Raw genomic sequence first — 21,504 nt, forward strand, 5'->3', positions numbered from 1 at the left:
AAAAAACCCTTCGAAATTCTAAGTTTTTTACTTCGAATCCTTCACTCGAGCTTAGTAAATGCGCCCCTAAGTGTGTGGCAGTGCCTGCTGCAGGCTGAATTATTTTAAAAAATTTTTTTAGTATATTTTTGATATTCTGAGTGGCTTGGTTTGTGAGGGAGGGAGGAGGAGGGGGCAGTCAGGCCAGGCTGGCAGGGTGTTCTGTAGCCATTAGAAAGTGATCTGAGATAAAATTGAAAAGGGTCTGCAGGGCAGTGGGTGTTGAACTGTTGCAGGGATTGAGGGAGGGGGGCAGACAGAACTGAGAAAAAAAACTACAAAACCCCCCCAAAAATAAACATGTTAATTAGGGGGTGTGGCCACGAAACGGGCGTGGTCAAAAAATGTGTACCTCTTTCTATTTCCAAAATGTTGGGAGGTATGGGTGTTCCTGTATGTGTCTGGGCCAGGTCCTATTTTGAATCCCAGTCCAGACCTGTGGGTAGAGTTCCACCATGAAGTTGACTAGAATAGGCTCTGGAAATAGAGGTGATTATTATTACATACATATATTAATACCAATTTTACCAAGCCCTGTATTTAGCCTGATAGTAAGAAACAAAAAACGCTCAGTTACTAAAGAGGGATACTTAAAACGGGAGATGATAGAGAGAGAATGATTGTGACTAAGGAAAAGGAGCACGTGACTTATTTGGGGAGCATGACACTCACTACATTGGGCTGTTGCAATTCCCACACTGAATTTTGCAAATTCCACGTGACAAGCGAAATATTTGCCTATAAAAATCGCATGAATGACTGTCCCTCTCATGCCCAGTGACCCCTTTACCTGGGCACCAGCATGATGTGGCCAATACTTGTTATTCTACTTGTTATTGTAGCCTGTGCTTGGGCCTCACACCAATCATTCCTCACACTCAGCTGTTTGTGTCTATTGCTGCCGTTTCCCTCATGCATCGCACTCCCTGTTCTACAAGACCCCATTGACGTGACCCAGGGCATCTCATTTACTGTATTCACCCCTCCCCTCGTTGCGCATCATGCCCTTCTTTCTCCACCCCTGGCACAGGCCTCTGCCCCCGCACTGCGCAGGCGCACAGGCCCGGCTCGGAAGCCATGTTGTGGAATTACTAGGATCTGTTATACTGGATACTGTACGTATCTACGACCGTGGGCTCAAGCGGGGTCTGAGACCCGACTGGCTGTTATCGTAAGAGGGCTCCGGGTTTCCCGTCCCTAGGAGTGAGTGGGAAAAGGGCTCCCGTTGCCCCTTCGGGCGGACACGATGAGTACGGGCTGCGATCTCTCCCGTAGGAATCCCCAGGAGGATTTCGAGCTCATCCAAAGGACTGGCAGTGGCACCTATGGAGATGTGTACAAGGTGAGAGCTGTGTGGATGCTGGCACTATTCATTGCTCTATGTGTGTATGTGTGTGTTTGTGTGAGGAGGAGACACGGAGGAATGGGCACAGTGTGCGTGCGCTGCTGCAGATAAACACCGGAGTAAACAAGGCGCCCTGATCTCCCTCTCCCTAGAGACTCACTGGCCGATTCACGTTATATATCTAATATTTGTATCTATAAGCCACAGGAACAGCGGGAAAATACCCCCTCCCCCGGCCAGGAGAGAACTGACCAACAGCCTGTACCAGGGTCAGTGAGGAAAAGTAGCCTGTGCCACACACTCACACAGATAAATGATCACTTGCCATGGATGGACAGCCTTTCATATGGCAGGAGTGAAGTTATAAACCATTTGTGCCTGGCCCACTGGTTAGTACCCTGTGCCTGGCCCACTGATTAGTACCCTGTGCCTGACCCACTGGTTAGTACCCTGTGCCTGGCCCACTGGTTAGTACCCTGTGCCGGGCCCACTTGTTATTAGGCCAAGTGAAAGCTAAGTAGTCTGTGCCACAGCTAAAGAAAAATGTTTGGTCAGAGAGGAATAATAACTTGTGCCAAGGCCATAGAAGTCTGTGCCACAGTGAGCTAGCTGTACATAGTCGGTGTTAGCTGGTGCCAGGGCCACAGAAAACTAACTGAGAGCCTGTGACTGGGCCAGAGAGCCCTAGCAAATAGCCTGCTCCAGGCATCCAGAAAACTAGCTGATATCTTGTGCCAGTAGTAGAGAACAGTGTTGGCCTGTGCCAGGACTTCAGATAAACAGCTGGTGGCTTGTGCCAGGCCCAGACAGCTTTAGCTGATGTCTGTACTAGGGTGAGAGAGAACTAGCTGTTAGTCATTGCATAGCCAAGATGGTGTTAGTTGCCAAGGCCAGAGAACACTGGCTGATATCATGTATCAGAGCCAGAGAATACAGGTTAATGGACTGTTCTATGTCTCTAGAGAACAAGCTGATATGTCTAGAAAACAAGTTGATGGCTTATGTCAGAGCCGGGGAGCCCTAACTGAAATTTTGTTCCAGATTCCTATAGAACTAGTTGATGGTTATTCCAAGACCAGTGAGCTAAAGCTGATAGCCTACGCCAGGGCCTTAGACAACTAGCTAATAGTTTGTGCTGGTGACAGCCTATTCCTGGGCCTTAGAGGTCTAGCTAATAGTTTGTGCCAGTACCAGGGAGCAAAAGCTGATAGCCTGTGCCAGGGCCTTAGAGAACTAACTAAAAGTCTGTGCCACTACCAGGTTACAAAAGCTCATATCCTGCGCCAGGGCCTTGGATAACTGGCTAATAGTTTGTGCCAGGAGCGACATCTGATAGCCTACGCCAGGACCTTAGAAAACTAGGTAATGGTTTGTGCCAGAGTGCAAAAGCTGATAGCCTGTGCTAAGGCCTCAGAGACTAGCTAAAAGTTTGCACCAGTACCAGGTTGAGAAAGCTGATATCCTGTACCAGGGCCTTAGAGAACTAACTAATAGGTTGTTTCAGTACCAAGGAGCAAAAAGCTGTGCTAAGAACAGTAGCTGATATGTGGCAGATACAGAGAGGATAAGCTCATGGCCTGTGATAGGACCATAGGGAAATAACTTCTATCTTGTTCTAAGGCCAGACAGAATTATGTGGTATATAAGTAAACCTTTAAAATAAGTGAATGTAGAATGAATGAGGGTGCTCATATCACTTGTACCACAGGCTTTTACCAGACATATCACCTGTGCCACGGACTGTGTCAGACATATTGCCTGTGCCACTGACTGTGTCAGACATATTGCCTGTGCCACTGACTGTGTCAGACATATTGCCTGTGTGTAAAAGAAACGGATCCGCACACACACCGATTAATGCAGTCGGGAATATCCCCTTTTTATTCAGCCACCAAACAACATTTGATGTTTGGTGGCTGAATAAAAGGGGATATTCCCCGACTGCATTAATCGGTGTGTGTGCGGATCCGTTTCTTTTACACATTGGTTGCTAAGGGACCCTGCCGGGTCAACGGAAGGAACGCACCACCAGCTTGCAGGATTGGTGATCTACAGGTGTGCGGTAGGAGAATTACATTGTAGACATATTGCCTGTGCCACTGACTGTGTCAGACATGTTGCCAGTGCCACTGACTGTGTCAGACTTTTTGCCTGTTCCATTGGCTGTGTCAGACATATTGCCTGTGCTACTGGCTGTGTCAGCCATATTGCCTGTGCCACTGACTGTGTCAGCCATATTGCATGTGCCACTGACTTTGTCAGCCATATTGCATGTGCCACTGACTTTGTCAGCCATATTGCCTGTGCCCAGGGCAGCCATCAGGGGGGGACAGGGGGTAGAGTTGTAGGGAGCCCTGGCCATGCCACACTTACTTGATTAGCAGGGCCCCCCATCTTTTTGAGAGCTCCTGACTTCGGGAAGGCATGGACATTTAAGGGGCCCTGGCCACCAATTATCTGGCCGGGGGGGACCTTAGCCACCAATATGTTTTTTTACTGTGTGGTGGTGGTGGTGGGGGGGGGGGGGCGGACCTGTGGGATGGGGAGGGCGGATATGTAGGTGGGGCTTGCAGTGGGCGCAGCCCCGGGGGCCCAGGAAATGTTGTTGTATGGGGCCCTTTGATTTCTGATGGCGGTCCTGCCTGTGCCACTGGCTGTGTCAGACAGGTGCCAGGGACAGAGAGTGAGCAGGGACAAGTGCAATGAGTGTAGAGTAAGCATGAACTTGTGGTCATACAGAGTCTCTAATGCTATTTGAAACTTAACTTTATTAAAGGGACAGTGACTGACACAAATCTTGACCATGACCAGAAGCAGTGATAATCGGCTAGGATCTATGCCAAGGTTGGGGAAGTCTATATGGCCCATTGCAGGGGGGCATTGCCCTGCAGCAGTTACTGTTGGATCACAATATGGGTTGTGATAGTACACTGACATGTGGTGTAAAATCTACTATGCTATTGTAACTTATGCATGGTTTGACTGCCTTTTTGCATCAATGTATTAATATTGCAGACTGATGGGTGGTTTATGGCAAGTTAAGTTTACCTATAGTTGACCTTTGCTCCAAGGCTTAGGGAGAGAAGATAAAGCTATATTTTATGCTTTATTTACAATAATAAAATGTTGGTTTTGCAAACTTGCACAGCTATACCCTTTATTTTTCCATGACTATAGAAGAGCAGTGGCTTCTTCATTAGGACCAAGACCCCTCTTTTTCCTCCCACTTTTTTAGGATAGTACCTGTTCTTTCTATGACCCCTGCAGACTGCAGAGATTGGTATAGTTTGATGTCTTTTACCTAGAGAAATTAGTGTTTATTTACATTTTTAATATGGAAAATGACTTTAAATCAGTATTATACAAAATTCACAAGTGCCAAATGACACCGTTATACCTAAAGGGCGAAGTGACTAATGCGGCGAAAATTCGACAGTGTGACATCATTTTGGTTCTTTGCTGATTTACTAACGGTTGCCGGCTTAACTTCGCTTGCGAAGGAGATAGACTCTATCGGTACTTCGCTCCCTAATGTCTGGTGAATTTGTGCTCTGGCGAATGGACGTAACTACGCAAATTCACTAAGATGCGGATTTTACTGAACGTTATCTCTTGCGCCAGACTTGCCTTTGCCACCTCAGACCAGGCGAAGTGCAATAGAGTAGATAGGACTTCCTCAAAAAAAATAGTTGAAAATTTTTCAAGGTCCCAAAAAATTGTAGCGTCTTTTCCTTTTTCAGGGTGATAGGCTGAAAAATAGCGTAAATTCTTTTTGGGGTAACTGGCTCCCCCCCCTACATTTCTTAACATATGGCACCTAAACTATACACTGGGCTCATGTGTAGGGCAATATAAAAACTCTATTTTCTTTTATTAAGATTTCCTGGGCTTTTGTAGTGTAATGTATTTGCTGCACAATATACGTCCATTCAACTTTAACTTCAACTAACAAATTAGCCAAAACTAGCGCAACTTCGCTTCGCGCAGTACCGCTAGCGCAATTTCACCAGCGTTCGGCGCCCTGGACGCAACGTCGGATTTTAGTGAATTAGCGTTGTCCTGGCGAATATACCCCTGGCGAAGTGTTGCGCTGTGAGCGAAGCTGTTGCTGGCGAATTTTCCGAGGTTAGTGAATTTACCCTATAGAACCTGCTTTATTCCTTTAGAGAAACATTTTTTGTATTTCAGTGATGTTTCAAAGCTCTCATTAGTTTGTGCATTTTCTGTGTTGCTTTAAATGCCATAACATTGTTTATGGTACCTGCATTTATTATTGCATTTTATAAGGCAGTGATATAAGAATGTGATCAAAAAAAATCTAGACAACTTGTTTTTAACCTCTAGTCTCCTTTCTGCTGGACTGCAATTCCTAACATCCTTCAAAATAAACTCATATAGTTTATCAAAACAATAAAGCTAAGGTTTAGGAAAAAACTCCAGGCTAAAAATAACTTGTTTACACAAAGTAAATGCAGTTTCTTGTAGTGGTAAGGGGTACCCAAAAGCTACTGTGTGATCTACCCCCTCACTGCACACTCGGCTTCACTAGATCCCCTCCTGGGTACTTCCAATAATTTTCCAATAATAACAAGAACCAAAATGAAATATCCCGGAGTATTACAGTGTAACACATGATGAAATCCGAATCTTTAGTGGGGGGAAAAAAACTAATTTTTTTTATACCCCGCAAAAGTCTGAATCCAAAAATCCGGCATCTCAGAACTGCCGAGGTTGTATATAAGTCAATGGGAGAAGTCCCAAAGATGATATGATCTGCCACTGGTCAATATCCTTTAACCCTTTAAATGCCACAGATCGTAGAATCTACGTTCTGTGGCAAAGGTACTTGAAATGCCACAGAACGTAGATTCTACGTTCTGCAGCACTTCCGGGTTCAGAAGCGGAGGAGCGGCTGTTAGAGCCGCTCGCTCCGTTCCTGCTCGATCCCCTGCCCCTAGGGGCAGAGCAGGGGATCGAGTGGCCCCTGGGGGCGCGATCGCCCAGGGGCCCAAAAACAGCAGCAGGCACGTGTTACTTACGTGTCCTGCTGCTGCAGCCTGCACCGGATCGACGATCTCCGCCCCCACAGCACACAGACAGGAACCACGAGGCAGATGTCTTCCAGGGAGTCTTCCTGATCGCCTGCAACAGTCTCCAGCGATTTTTTCAGGTTAGTGCAACAATTACACACACAAACACACCAACACACACTTATTACAGTAATACACACTTAGATTCACACTTACACACACTTACACATACATTTTTGGGGATTGGGGGGGTCACTTACACTCACTGCACTTACACACATGTGCACACGCACACACGCGCACATAACATGTAATTTACCATTTGTACACACGCACACGCACATACATGGCATTGTGGCTTTTTTTTTTTTTTCTTATCGCATCGTCTCTTTTTTTGGCTGAAAAAAATGTTTTATTGCCATTACGAATAGCGTATTCGCTAACCGTACTGTGCAATATCTTTTTTATGTTATTTCGGTGATTATATTGCAATTTTGGGTATTTTGGTGCATTTTTAGCCATTTTATTGAATTTTTAGCCATTTTATTGCATTTTCAGCTCTGCGTATGTTGTGTTCACTTGTTTCTAGCCGTATAACCTGTTTGGCCCAGCTAAAATATTCAAACTGTGATTCTGACGGCCGATAACACTAGTCTGGAAAAAAAACATTGATTTTTGTGGTTTTATTGGATTTTTTTGCATTTCACTCTTTACTGCCTTATTTTGTTTTGCCTTGTAAATTTTATCTACTTTATATCCATTTGGGGGTCTCTGTGCGCCACATAGTTTGGTATATCTATGCATATTGGGCATCAAAGTGTTCAGTAGACCCCTGGCGTTCATATTTAGGATGTTTTATGCTGATACGTTACGAAATGTGGGGCATATAATGGGGTAAAATTCAAGCTTTGTGACGATTTTCAGAAATTTGATAAAAACCGTTATGTTCAGCATTGCTTTGCAGTTTGGCAGTTTGCAGTAGAAACACTTATTTACCCATATTGGATTCGTCAGAATGTGTACTTTCTGAAAATATATGGTTTTCTGGGGTCTCTGTACTGTTAGGGGGGTCTAATGTCGCATAATACACACACCAGGTGCTCATATTGCAGCAGCCAGCGCGTCAGCCGTGAAAATGTATATACACTATTGTCATTTGGGGGTCTCTGTACACCACATAGTTTGGTATATCTATGCATACTGGGCATCAAAGTGTTCAGTAGACCCCTGGCGTTCATATTTAGGATGTTTTATGCTGATACGTTAAGAAATGTGGGGCATATAATGGGGTAAAATTCAAGCTTTGTGACGATTTTCAGAAATTTGATAAAAACCGTTATTTTCAGCATTGCTTTGCAGTTTGGCAGTTTGCAGTAGAAACACTTATTTACCCATATTGGATTCGTCAGAATGTGTACTTTCTGAAAATATATGGTTTTCTGGGGTCTCTGTACTGTTAGGGGGGTCTAATGTCGCATAATACACACACCAGGTGCTCATATTGCAGCAGCCAGCGCGTCAGCCGTGAAAATGTATATACACTATTGTCATTTGGGGGTCTCTGTACACCACATAGTTTGGTATATCTATGCATACTGGGCATCAAAGTGTTCAGTAGACCCCTGGCGTTCATATTTAGGATGTTTTATGCTGATACGTTAAGAAATGTGGGGCATATAATGGGGTAAAATTCAAGCTTTGTGACGATTTTCAGAAATTTGATAAAAACCGTTATGTTCAGCATTGCTTTGCAGTTTGGCAGTTTGCAGTAGAAACACTTATTTACCCATATTGGATTCTTCAGAATGTGTACTTTCTGAAAATATATGGTTTTCTGGGGTCTCTGTACTGTTAGGGGGGTCTAATGTCGCATAATACACACACCAGGTGCTCATATTGCAGCAGCCAGCGCGTCAGCCGTGAAAATGTATATACACTATTGTCATTTGGGGGTCTCTGTGCGCCACATAGTTTGGTATATCTATGCATATTGGGCATCAAAGTGTTCAGTAGACCCCTGGCGTTCATATTTAGGATGTTTTATGCTGATACGTTACGAAATGTGGGGCATATAATGGGGTAAAATTCAAGCTTTGTGACGATTTTCAGAAATTTGATAAAAACCGTTATTTTCAGCATTGCTTTGCAGTTTGGCAGTTTGCAGTAGAAACACTTATTTACCCATATTGGATTCGTCAGAATGTGTACTTTCTGAAAATATATGGTTTTCTGGGGTCTCTGTACTGTTAGGGGGGTCTAATGTCGCATAATACACACACCAGGTGCTCATATTGCAGCAGCCAGCGTCAGCCGTGAAAATGTATATACACTATTGTCATTTGGGGGTCTCTGTACACCACATAGTTTGGTATATCTATGCATACCGGGCATCAAAGTGTTCAGTAGACCCCTGGCGTTCATATTTAGGATGTTTTATGCTGATACGTTACGAAATGTGTGGCATATAATGGGGTAGAATTCAAGCTTTGTGACGATTTTCAGAAATTTGATAAAAACCGTTATGTTCAGCATTGCTTTGCAGTTTGGCAGTTTGCAGTAGAAACACTTATTTACCCATATTGGATTCGTCAGAATGTGTACTTTCTGAAAATATATGGTTTTCTGGGGTCTCTGTACTGTTAGGGGGGTCTAATGTCGCATAATACACACTCCAGGTGCTCATATTGCAGCAGCCAGAGCGTCAGCCGTGAAAATGTATATACACTATTGTCATTTGGGGGTCTCTGTGCGCCACATAGTTTGGTATATCTATGCTTATTGGGCATCAAAGTGTTCAGTAGACCCCTGGCGTTCATATTTAGGATGTTTTATGCTGATAAGTTATGAAATGTGGGGCATATAATGGGGTAAAATTCAAGCTTTGTGACGATTTTCAGAAATTTGATAAAAACCGTTATGTTCAGCATTGCTTTGCTGTTTGCCAGTTTGCAGTAGAAACACTTATTTACCCATATTGGATTCGTCAGAATGTGTACTTTCTGAAAATATATGGTTTTCTGGGGTCTCTGTACTGTTAGGGGGGTCTAATGTCGCATAATACGCACACCAGGTGCTCATATTGCAGCAGCCAGCGCGTCAGCCATGAAAATGTATATACACTATTGTCATTTGGGGGTCTCTGTGCGCCACATAGTTTGGTATATCTATGCATACTGGGCATCAAAGTGTTCAGTAGACCCCTGGCGTTCATATTTAGGATGTTTTATGCTGATACGTTACGAAATGTGTGGCATATAATGGGGTAGAATTCAAGCTTTGTGACGATTTTCAGAAATTTGATAAAAACCGTTATGTTCAGCATTGCTTTGCAGTTTGGCAGTTTGCAGTAGAAACACTTATTTACCCATATTGGATTCGTCAGAATGTGTACTTTCTGAAAATATATGGTTTTCTGGGGGTCTCTGTACTGTTAGGGGGGTCTAATGTCGCATAATACACACTCCAGGTGCTCATATTGCAGCAGCCAGAGCGTCAGCCGTGAAAATGTCTATACATATTGTCATTTGGGGGTCTCTGTGCGCCACATAGTTTGGTATATCTATGCACATTGGGCATCAAACTGTTTAGTAGACCCATATGTTTATATTTAGGATGCTTTATGCTGGTAATGATACATGGACAATACGATGCTGGAAAGTTGAAGCTTTGAGGCAATTTCCAGATATTTCACCAAAACCGCCAAATTTGGCAAAGCCTTGCGACTCAGTAGTTTGGAGCAGAAAGGCATGGGTACCCATTTTAGATTCTGTAGAATGTGTACTTTCCAAAAATATATGGGGTTGGGGGGTAAACATCTATTTCTGTGTTTTTACCCCACAAAAATGCAGTGAATGTGTTAATTTTTCATTAGCTGAAGTTACCCACCGGACAATTTGTATGTGCTAACTTCATTTTGGGGCCTCTAAATGCCATATACTTTGGTAAACTTATGAACGATGGCCACCAAAATGTTCTGAGGAACCCTGGCAATCATATTTAGGGTGCTTTTTCTTAGTACGTAATGACACATGGGTGATATGGTGCTGGGAAGTTGAAGCTTTGAGGCAATTTTCAGATATTTCACCAAAACCGACAACTTTGGGAAAGCCTTGCGACTCAGTAGTTTGGAGCAATAAGGCATGGGTACCCATTTTAGATTCGGTAGAATGTGTACTTTCCAAAAATGTATGGGTTTGGGGGGTAAACATATATTTCTGTGTTTTTACCCCACAAAAATGCAGTCAATGTGTTGATTTTTCATTAGCTGAAGTTACCCACGGGACTGTTTGTATGCGCTAACTTCATTTTGGGGCCTCTAAATGCCAGATACTTTGGTAAACCTATGAACAATGGCCACCAAACTGTTCGGAGTAACCCTGGCAATCATATTTAGGGTGCTTTTTCTTAGTACGTAATGACACATGGGTGATATGGTGCTGGGAAGTTGAAGCTTTGAGGCAATTTTCAGATATTTCACCAAAACCGACAACTTTGGGAAAGCCTTGCGACTCAGTAGTTTGGAGCAATAAGGCATGGGTACCCATTTTAGATTCGGTAGAATGTGTACTTTCCAAAAATGTATGGGTTTGGGGGGTAAACATATATTTCTGTGTTTTTACCCCACAAAAATGCAGTCAATGTGTTGATTTTTCATTAGCTGAAGTTACCCACGGGACTGTTTGTATGCGCTAACTTCATTTTGGGGCCTCTAAATGCCAGATACTTTGGTAAACCTATGAACAATGGCCACCAACTGTTCGGAGGAACCCTGGCAATCATATTTAGGGTGCTTTTTCTTAGTACGTAATGACACATGGGTGATATGGTGCTGGGAAGTTGAAGCTTTGAGGCAATTTTCAGATATTTCACCAAAACCGACAACTTTGGGAAAGCCTTGCGACTCAGTAGTTTGGAGCAGAAAGGCATGGGTACCCATTTTAGATTCAGTAGAATGTGTACTTTCCAAAAATATATGGGTTTGGGGGGTAAACATATATTTCTGTGTTTTTACCCCACAAAAATGCAGTCAATGTGTTGATTTTTCATTAGCTGAAGTTACCCACGGGACTGTTTGTATGCGCTAACTTCATTTTGGGGCCTCTAAATGCCAGATACTTTGGTAAACCTATGAACAATGGCCACCAAACTGTTCGGAGTAACCCTGGCAATCATATTTAGGGTGCTTTTTCTTAGTACGTAATGACACATGGGTGATATGGTGCTGGGAAGTTGAAGCTTTGAGGCAATTTTCAGATATTTCACCAAAACCGACAACTTTGGGAAAGCCTTGCGACTCAGTAGTTTGGAGCAATAAGGCATGGGTACCCATTTTAGATTCGGTAGAATGTGTACTTTCCAAAAATGTATGGGTTTGGGGGGTAAACATATATTTCTGTGTTTTTACCCCACAAAAATGCAGTCAATGTGTTGATTTTTCATTAGCTGAAGTTACCCACGGGACTGTTTGTATGCGCTAACTTCATTTTGGGGACTCTAAATGCCAGATACTTTGGTAAACTTATGAACAATGGCCACCAAAATGTTCAGAGGAACCCTGGCAATCATATTTAGGGTGCTTTTTCTTAGTACGTAATGACACATGGGTGATATGGTGCTGGGAAGTTGAAGCTTTGAGGCAATTTTCAGATATTTCACCAAAACCGACAACTTTGGGAAAGCCTTGCGACTCAGTAGTTTGGAGCAGAAAGGCATGGGTACCCATTTTAGATTCAGTAGAATGTGTACTTTCCAAAAATGTATGGGTTTGGGGGGTAAACATATATTTCTGTGTTTTTACCCCCACAAAAATGCAGTCAATGTGTTGATTTTTCATTAGCTGAAGTTACCCACGGGACTGTTTGTATACGCTAACTTCATTTTGGGGACTCTAAATGCCAGATACTTTGGTAAACTTATGAACAATGGCCACCAAAATGTTCAGAGGAACCCTGGCAATCATATTTAGGGTGCTTTTTCTTAGTACGTAATGACACATGGGTGATATGGTGCTGGGAAGTTGAAGCTTTGAGGCAATTTTCAGATATTTCACCAAAACCGACAACTTTGGGAAAGCCTTGCGACTCAGTAGTTTGGAGCAGAAAGGCATGGGTACCCATTTTAGATTCAGTAGAATGTGTACTTTCCAAAAATGTATGGGTTTTGGGGGGTAAACATATATTTCTGTGTTTTTACCCCACAAAAATGCAGTCAATGTGTTGATTTCTCAGTAGCTGAAGTAAAGTCCTGAACAATTTGGATGTGCTAACTACATATTGGTGTCTCTAAATGCCAGATACTTTGGTAAACCTATGCATAATGGGTATCAAATTGTTCAGTGGACCCCTGGCAATCATATTTCAGGTGCTTTTTCTTGGTACCCTAATATAGTTTGGGATATGCGGAGCAGCAAAATAAAACCTTTGAAATGATTTTTCAGAATTTTGAATTTTTTGTTGAAAAACCGCTATGTTCAGACAAGCTTTTATGTTTGGTAGTTGGGAGTAGAGAGACATAGTTACCCATTTTGTAATCGGCAGAATGTGTACTTTTCAAAAATGTATGGTTTTCTGGGGTAAACCTACGGTTTCAGGATTTTTTGCCTTGGAATCTAAAGCATGCCGTTTTCTGCCTTAGTGCTTTCAAAATTTGGTAATAGACTGCCGGGAGTTTTTGCTGTACAGAAATCCTAAATCTCCCTAAAACTATACATATCTGGTATTGGCACGTTCGAGAGACATAAGGCTTTCCAAATCAGTTGGATTTTCATCCGTAAAATGAAATATTTTTCTGGTATAAATTGATATACGATGAAAAATGGTAATTTTTCATTTTTTTTTGGTATTTAGCACTATAAATTTTTTTGCACAGGTGTAAATACATGAAAACTCAGGCAGATTTAGAAAGCTCAGTTTCTACCGAAAAAAACAATGTATAGTTTTCCTAGGTAAACTATAGGCTTCCCCTCAGAAAATGCCCCTAAAGTGAGAGAGCACAAAATGTTTCAAAAACGGCTGGCATTTCGCGTAACCAAAATGTGAAATTCTGCTGGCACTTAAAAGGTTAATAAAATCCAAACTCCGTGGATGTCGTTCTGTGGTGCTTTATCTGGGAACTTTGCCGCTCAACAGTTCCATATACATAACAATACTCCAAAGGTAATCAGATGGCACTCACAAATGTGCTTATACTTAGTGGTTTATTCTGATCTCTGCAAAGAGACGCAGAGATCAGAATGAACCACTAAGTATAAGCACATTTTACTGTGTATTGTCAAGCACTACTGGTGTAGCATGTAAGAAAACTGCCTCATTTCCTTCCCATAGCATGGGCTTTGTATCACTGTAAATAAGTCTGTAAAAGTTCTCAATTGAGTGAAACTGCTCACTAACTATCTTGTAGCTATGGTTGAGAATTTCTGGTCATTTGGTTGTTCACAGTTTCACACTGATCAGACTATATCATATATATAATTCATAGTTATGGTTTGGAAACTCTACTGTAAGTGCCAAAAGCTGTTGTAATTTGGGATGGTTGTGACAAGTCACCAGAAGAGCTTCAGTGCTCCTTGGCCTAGATACTGCTAGAGTTTGGAACTTAAATTGAGGAATGTAATGCAAGAAATTCCACTAGTTTGTTTTGTTCATGATGTTTGAGCGCAGTGTCAGGTGCTTTTCCAGGATCTCCTGTAAGCGTTGAGCTTGTGTTGTAATCTAGTGACAACCATTCAGTATCCTCATATGACCCATGGTTGGGGGCTAATCATATCCTGGAACATGCAACTCCACCAGGATTGAGATGCTATAGGTGCAGAATTGCGTGGTATTTATAGGAATAGTACCCCCTGATTTCTTTGCAGTATAAATCAAAACTCAGAAACATCCATTTATGAAGCTGAATCCTTATGAAAACCCTGAATGTTGTGCATAGCTAGTGTTTATGGGTTTATGTTTATGGGTTTATGTGCAGTGCAGTGGCAATTTGTAATTGGTTTTCATTTTTTATATTTTTGTGGTTTTATTTAGCTTTGTATTCAGCAGCTCTCCAGTTTGCAATTTCCGTAATCTGGTTGCTAGGGTCCGAATTTTTAGCATTGATTTGATTAAGAGACTGGAATATGATTAGGAGAGGGCCTGAATAGAAAGATAAAGCAATAATGATAAAATTGTAGCCTTAGGGCAGAGACACACGCTCAGATTCAGGGAGATTTAGTCGCCCAGCGATTAATCTCCTCTACTTCGGGCTGCTAATCTCCCCGAACTGCCTTCCCCTACCGTCCTGCCGGCTAGAATGTAAATCGCTGGCCAGATGGCACTAATTCAAAAGTCTTTGGAAAGCAGAACTTCCAGAGTGGACCTTTATTATCATGGCATTGCCGTATTTTTGAACATTATATAAAGAAACTGTTTTAAGGATTACTGATCTTCAGTATTGTACTGCCAGTAACGAAATGTGGGAGGGAACGTTTTATGGATGCTGGGAGTTGTAGGTAAGCAAATGATGAAGGGAGGGAGTACCCCCCTAAAACGAACGTTGATACTGTTGGTAATATAATAAAAGGGGTAACCTTCCCAACTGCAGATAATCGTGTGTGTGTGCTGATCCGTAACATTTTTTGGTGTTGCTAAGGGACCTAGCTGGGTCAACGGAGGGCCAGCACCAACAGTGCAGTAGAAGTGGATTGCAGGAGTGCAGTGGATTCATCACATTAATCTTAAATTGTAGCTAAGCTAAGCATGTTGGCCATACTTTACTTTGCATTAGATGCTTACGGAACATTGCTCTGCAAAGACGACTGTGTGTGTGTGCGGATCCGTAACATTTTTTGGTGTTGCTAAGGGACCTAGCTGGGTCAACGGAGGGCCAGCACCAACAGTGCAGTAGAAGTGAATTGCAGGAGTGCAGTGGATTCATCACATTAATCTTAAATTGTAGCTAAGCTAAGCATGTTGGCCATACTTTACTTTGCATTAGATGCTTACGGAACATTGCTCTGCAAAGACGACTTCATTTTCACATCTGGCCTTTGTTTCCTGTCATGTTCCAATAAAGATTTGAGTGCTCCTGCATTAGTAAGGGGGACAGACCGGGATGCAAGTCTATGTGTCATGCTGTTTTTAGCCTTTTTAAGAAAAGGAGGATGGAAGCAGTTTCCAGGAACACGTGAGAAAAGGAAATGACTCAATAGATTGACTGGAGCATGTTGTAGAAGTAGTATCTAGTGTGTTCTATCTGCTAGGACTGCTCTTTTCTTGTCAGATGGATTCCTTTAATCCTAGAGTAAACCATGTGCAAGCTGATGTACACAAGAGACCAGATACTTTATGAAACAGATTGGATTTACTAGATTCTGCTTGTTTGAGACCAGAAATGTAATTAAAAAAAAATAACCAGCCACAAAAATTTGGGTGAAATATGTTTTATTAAATCTGTGAAAAATCTGTATTTTCAGTTCCCAATCTTCGTGATAGTGGTGCGCAATACAATAGGTTCTGCAGTAAAAATGTGTGTTATTTTTGATTAAATGTGTACCAATATTTTCAGCTGGAGGGTTAGCCGCTCTGGAACTCTGGGCATCAGCCAACAGGCAGCTGCAGGTTACACAATCCAGACTTATGTAAGGCTGATATAGCATTATAAATATGGCAGAGATATAAAGGGGTGCTTCACCTTTAATTTAACTCTTAGTATGTTATTGAAAGGCTAATTCTAAGCAACTTCAACTTATTAACTTCATTTTTTCTTTTTTTATAGTTTTTGAACTATTTGCCTTCTTTTTCTGACACTTTCTAGCTTTCAAATAGGGGTCACCGACCCCATCTTAAAACAAATGCTCTGTAAGGCTACAAATGTATTGTTTGCACTACTTTTTATTACTCAGCTTTCTATTCAGGCCCTCTCCTATTCATATTTCAGTCTCTTATTCTTTCACCATCGTAGTTATCAATAGCAACCAATCAGTAATTGTCTTTGATTATCACAAGTTAAAAAAATAAAAGCAAAATGTGATTGATTGCTGTGATTAACTATACTAGGGCGAATAAATATCTGATTTAAATAAACCATGTATACTGTAATACCAGATATAAAATGTATATGTTTGGCACAATGGTCCCTGTCTTTTTGGAATGAAAATGTAATCACAGAAGACATCAGAACAAACAGAATGGAGTTTTCGGTAGAAATATGCTTTTCCTTTTCCTGGGCTTGAGACGATTGAGATGCAAGCAATTGGACTGGACTGTAGGAATTTGCCTGATTGGTATTTCAGCTCGGCTGCCTTCTCTTGGCCTGCTCTATCAAGTATGGAATGTTATCTCACTAGTATGACAGTTGTTTTGCTTTTTCTGCCTGCCATGAGTAAAGATCCATGCGTTTTTTGGATCCTCTGTATTTCTTAAGGACTAGTAACTTTATGGAGTGGCATTTGGCTGATAAAGGACAGGTATTAAATTAAACAAGTCTTTATGGGATGGACACTTCAGTGTAATGTAGACAGTAATAATTAAACTAATTTAAATTTATTTGCAGTTTTATGTTTAAAGGGGTACCCCAACTCTTAGAAGCCCATTTATCAAAGGTCGAATTTCAGAATCATGTGAATTTTTTGTTGAATTCAAATTTACTCACAATTCGACTGGGAAGTTATTGTTTAAAAATGTGAATGTCTAAAACTTGATCGAATAGTTCCGATCCGAAAATTCTAATCTTATTTGATTCGTATTCGATTCGTGCAAATTAAGTTTTTCTCCCGAAAAAAACCCCCAAAAACTGGAATGTCAGGAAGGCTAATAACATCTCCAAATGACTCAACGGACCTCTGCCATTGACTTGTACATAAACTCGGCAGGTTTTAGGTGGCGAATATTAGAATTAGGACTATTTCCATGGTCGAGGGGTGATAAATCTCACATTCGAATTTACATTTGTATTGGGAATTAAAATTAGAATATGTAAATTTTGAGACTTGGAAATTCAAATTTACTATTCCAGCCTTGATAAATCTGCCCCCTTAGTATGTAATATCCTATTAGCAGTTTTTTTTTGTTTCTGAAGTTTTGCTTTTCTCTTCTGCCTTTTTATCAGCTTTTACTGACCCCAGAAGCCAGAAGAAAACAAAACTATAGTTACATAGGCTACAGTGTAATTGGTATTGTTCTTTTTTGTTACTTATCTTTCTGCCCTTTCAATTCATCTTGCAGTCCCTTATTCAAACCACTGCTGGGTTGCTAGAGTAAATTTTACACTAGCAACCAGATAGCTTCTGAAATTCCAAACTGGAGAGCTGCTGAATGTAAGGAGAAATAATTCAATGTCAAAAAATGAACTGTAATGACTAGTGCAAATTGTTTCATATATATCACTGTCTACATCGTATTATGGAGGTTATTTATTAAGGTTCGAGTTGTGTTTTCCTCTAAAATTGCAGTTTTTGAGTTGATTTTTTGGTCAAAACTCACATTTTTGGGTTAAAAAAAAAATCTTGAATCTCGAAAATACACCATCTAAAACCTTTTCCTGAACTTTGGTATAAGGCTTTTATATGCATCATTGTTAGGGGTGGCTGTGAGAAACTGTGTGCCCAGACATAGGTATTAATGATGTGTAAAACCTGATCTGAACCGACCTGAACCCGCCTTACCTCCACCCGCGCCTGACTTCCGGGTTCCTGATATAGACCTGTGCCGACCTGCCCTGCTGGTGATGTCACAAAAGGGGTGGGGCGAGCAGGCGCACGGCTATAAAAACGGAAGCCGGCAGTGTAAGGTGGCGGGCGGGAAGAGCAGGAAGAAGAGCTCGACCCGGACCACGCAATTGGAGGTGTTAGGTCGGCCTAAACTCGACCCACCCACGGGTATCGGGTCGGCCCGCACATTACTAATAGGTACATAAGCAAAATATAGTAACTGGCAGTAACACAGGATTTATGTATCATAGAAAAGGAGATTTTATTTGACATTTTTGTCCTAAACCACAGCCTTTGTCGGTTACAAAAACAGAGCCACCAGCAGACCAAAATATGAACACCATATGCTAAAATAAGTCTAAAAGCATATAGTGTAGAGGTTGTTTATGACTGTCATGTACTATAGAAATAAAATATGTAATTTCAGATTGTTATTTTCATTCCAGCCAGGACACTATCTGCAAGTAGTTTGTATTTTCTGTCTGTAGTTCTGTGGGTTTCCTTTGGGTACTCTGGTTTCCTCCCAAACTCAAAAAACATACAGGCAATTGGCTCCTGATAAAATTGTCAATAGTGTGTGTGATTGAAGTAGGGACATAGATTGCAAGCTCTACTGGGTCAGAGTATGATGTAAATAATCTTTGTAAAGCTTTATGTAATATGTGAGCTTATGTAAATAAACGTTAAAAGGGATGTACACCTTTGAGTTAACTTTTAGTATGACGTAGAGAGTGATATTCTGAGAAATTTGCATTTGCTTTTCTTATTTAGCTTTTTATTCGGCAGCTCTTCAGTTTGCAGTTTCAGCAGTCTGGTTGTTGGGATCAAAATGACCCTAGCAACCATACATTGATTTGAAGAGGCTGGAATATGAATAGGAGAGGCCTGAATAGAATGATGAGTAAAAAGTATCAATATCAATTAATTTTTAGCCTCACAGAGCATTTGTTTTCTAGATGGGGTCCCACTTGAAAGCTGGAAAGAGTCAGAAGAAAAAGGCAAATCATTTAAAAACTATGAAAAAGAAAAAACAAAGGACAGTTGAAAAGTTGCTTATATTTAGCCATTCTTTAATATATTAAAATTAACTTAATGGCACACCACCCATTAAATATATTTTTAATCACATGGCTTGGTGTTTTGGGTCCATACCCAGAACTGCTGGTTTTGTGGCTGGGCTGCTGCACAAGATAATTTAGCTCTAAGGGCTATTATATTATATTATATTATATTCGGCTAATGTAGGCAAAGCTATTTGTTTAGAATTTTTTTTTTGGTCAAAACTTTAGACTAGGGAGTTATCCAAATTCGATTAGAGTTCTTTAAAAAATTCTAAATAGATTTTTGAAATTTATCATGCTCTGGCACCTTTAAGAATTCAAATTTGACTATTCGCCACCTAAAACCTGACAAAATGCTTTAAGTCAATGGGAGAGGCCCAGGTATCAATTTGAAGATGTTTGCAGCCTTTCTGAAATTCGAATAGAGTTTGATCGAATTCTATTCAAATTTGAATCGAGTCTTTGGGTCGTTTCAATTCGTACAAGTTGGAAAAATGCGAATACATTTCGATTAGTCGAAATTCGAATTTATGGGAGTTTTAAAAAAACTCACATGAATTCGAACTTTGATAAATGTCCCTCTGAATGTTCCGATTCACACAGTGGTCAGTTTTTTGTCACCCTACGACCTATAAACTGTTACTAGCACACAAAATGTTACGACTAAGTACACTTAATACATGTTGTGCCAATCTGAGAGTGACAGTAGCTATTTCTAGAGCTTGACACATAGTTACTAACAGATTTATCACACAGGCTCAAGTGACACTTCATTGATTAGTGGAATTACCAGCACCACTGGGCTGTCAGTAATGATTCGCTATTAACTCCCTGACACCAGTGCTCAGAAAACGCTGCCTTGATAAATATTGCTGGGATCTTGTCTCTTGTTTTAGAGGCGCTTTGATGAATGTCCACTTTTGTGTCTTCAGGATGTTTTTTTCAGCAATACTGAAAAAATGTATAGATGTATACGTGAGTTCATGGTAAAAAACAAAACAGCCATTTGGTCTTTACAATTGTCACATTGCAAATATTCCTATAGGATAATATGTACAATGATTGTGCATACTGCGTCAACTCGATTGCCCCAAATTCCTTTGAATTAAAGGAGAAGGAAAGTCATTTTAACGTGGGGGGTGCCAAAAGTTATGCTCCCCCAAGTGGTTATATTTACTTACCTCCTATCAGGAGGAAACTGAAATGAACCGGGGTTCTGCCAGTGAGCACCATGGAGCAATCGTCTTCTTTGTGCTTCAAATTTCCCGAGGTAGATGCATGCGCAGTAGAATGAAATAACCGGGTTTTTTGTTAAAGTTTGACTTTTCACTCTACTGCGCATGCACAACCGCGAGAAAAATGGAAAAGCAGTAATAGGATCGCTCGTTGGTGCTCACTGGAAGAACCCCGGGTCGGTGCAGTTTTCTGCTGATAGGAGCACAGGCCTGGAGTGTTAGGTAAGTAAATAAAAAATACGTTATCCAGAAAGCTCCAAATTATGGAAAGGTTGTTTCCCATAGACTCCATTTTATCCAAATAATCCAATTTTTGTAAAATGATTTCCTTTTTCTCTGTGATAATAAAACATTACCGGGTACTTGACCCAAACGAAGACATAATTAATCCTCATTGGAAGCAAAAACAGCCTATTGGATTTATTTAATGTTTACATGATTTTCTACTAGACTTAATGTATGAAGATCCGTTTTCAAAGAAAAAAACAGGTCCCGAGCATTCTGGATAACAGGTCCCGAGCATTCTGGATAACAGGTCCCATACCTGTGCAATCACTTGGGGGTGCCTAACTGTTGGCACCCCCACGCAAAAAAAAAGGCTTTCCTTCTCCTTTAACCAGTTATGAATTCAGTTTAAAACACAAATCAATACAGTTTTTAAATGTACAAGTATGGGATTTTATCTGGAAACCTGTTATCCAGAAAGCTCAGAATTATGGAAAGGCCATCTCCCATAGACCCCATTTTGTCAAAATAATTCACAAAATAATTCAAATTTTTAGAAATGATTTTCCTTTTCTCTGTAATAATAAAACTGTATCTTGTACTTAATCCAAACTAAAATATAATTAATCCTTATTGGAAGCAAAAACAGCCTATTGAGTTTATTTAATGTTTAAATTATTTTCTAGTAGACTTAAGGTATGAAGATCCAAATTATGGAAAGATCCATTATCTGGAAAGCCCCAGATCTTGAGCATTCTGGATAACAGATCCTGAGCAACAGGACAACAGCATTTACCTTTTACAGATTTGCTTAATTCCAACATGAGACTATGATATAGAATGCCTAACAGCATAACCGAGTTCTTTGCAGCAGGAACAACTGTTT

At 41.0% G+C, this 21,504-nt stretch overlaps 1 protein-coding gene across 6 annotated transcripts in view; it reads left to right on the forward strand.

Moving 5' to 3' along the window:
- The first annotated feature begins 1,073 nt into the window (after positions 1–1,073).
- Positions 1,074–21,504, forward strand: part of map4k3.L (mitogen-activated protein kinase kinase kinase kinase 3 L homeolog) — a 181,181-nt gene continuing 160,750 nt past the window's right edge. For 4 of the 6 annotated variants that reach the window (XM_041562697.1, XM_041562699.1, XM_018262947.2 and 1 more), the window contains exon 1: positions 1,075–1,381. In XM_041562697.1, the coding sequence (XP_041418631.1) occupies positions 1,286–1,381 (96 nt within the window). In that variant the 5' untranslated portion in view covers positions 1,075–1,285. Of the gene's footprint in view, positions 1,382–21,504 lie in introns of all 6 variants that reach the window. The other 2 variants (XM_041562695.1, XM_041562696.1) reach the window with 1 other exon arrangement.

This window comes from Xenopus laevis, chromosome 5L (genome assembly GCF_017654675.1).
Source record: "Xenopus laevis strain J_2021 chromosome 5L, Xenopus_laevis_v10.1, whole genome shotgun sequence".
Classification (NCBI taxonomy): Eukaryota; Metazoa; Chordata; class Amphibia; order Anura; family Pipidae; genus Xenopus; species Xenopus laevis.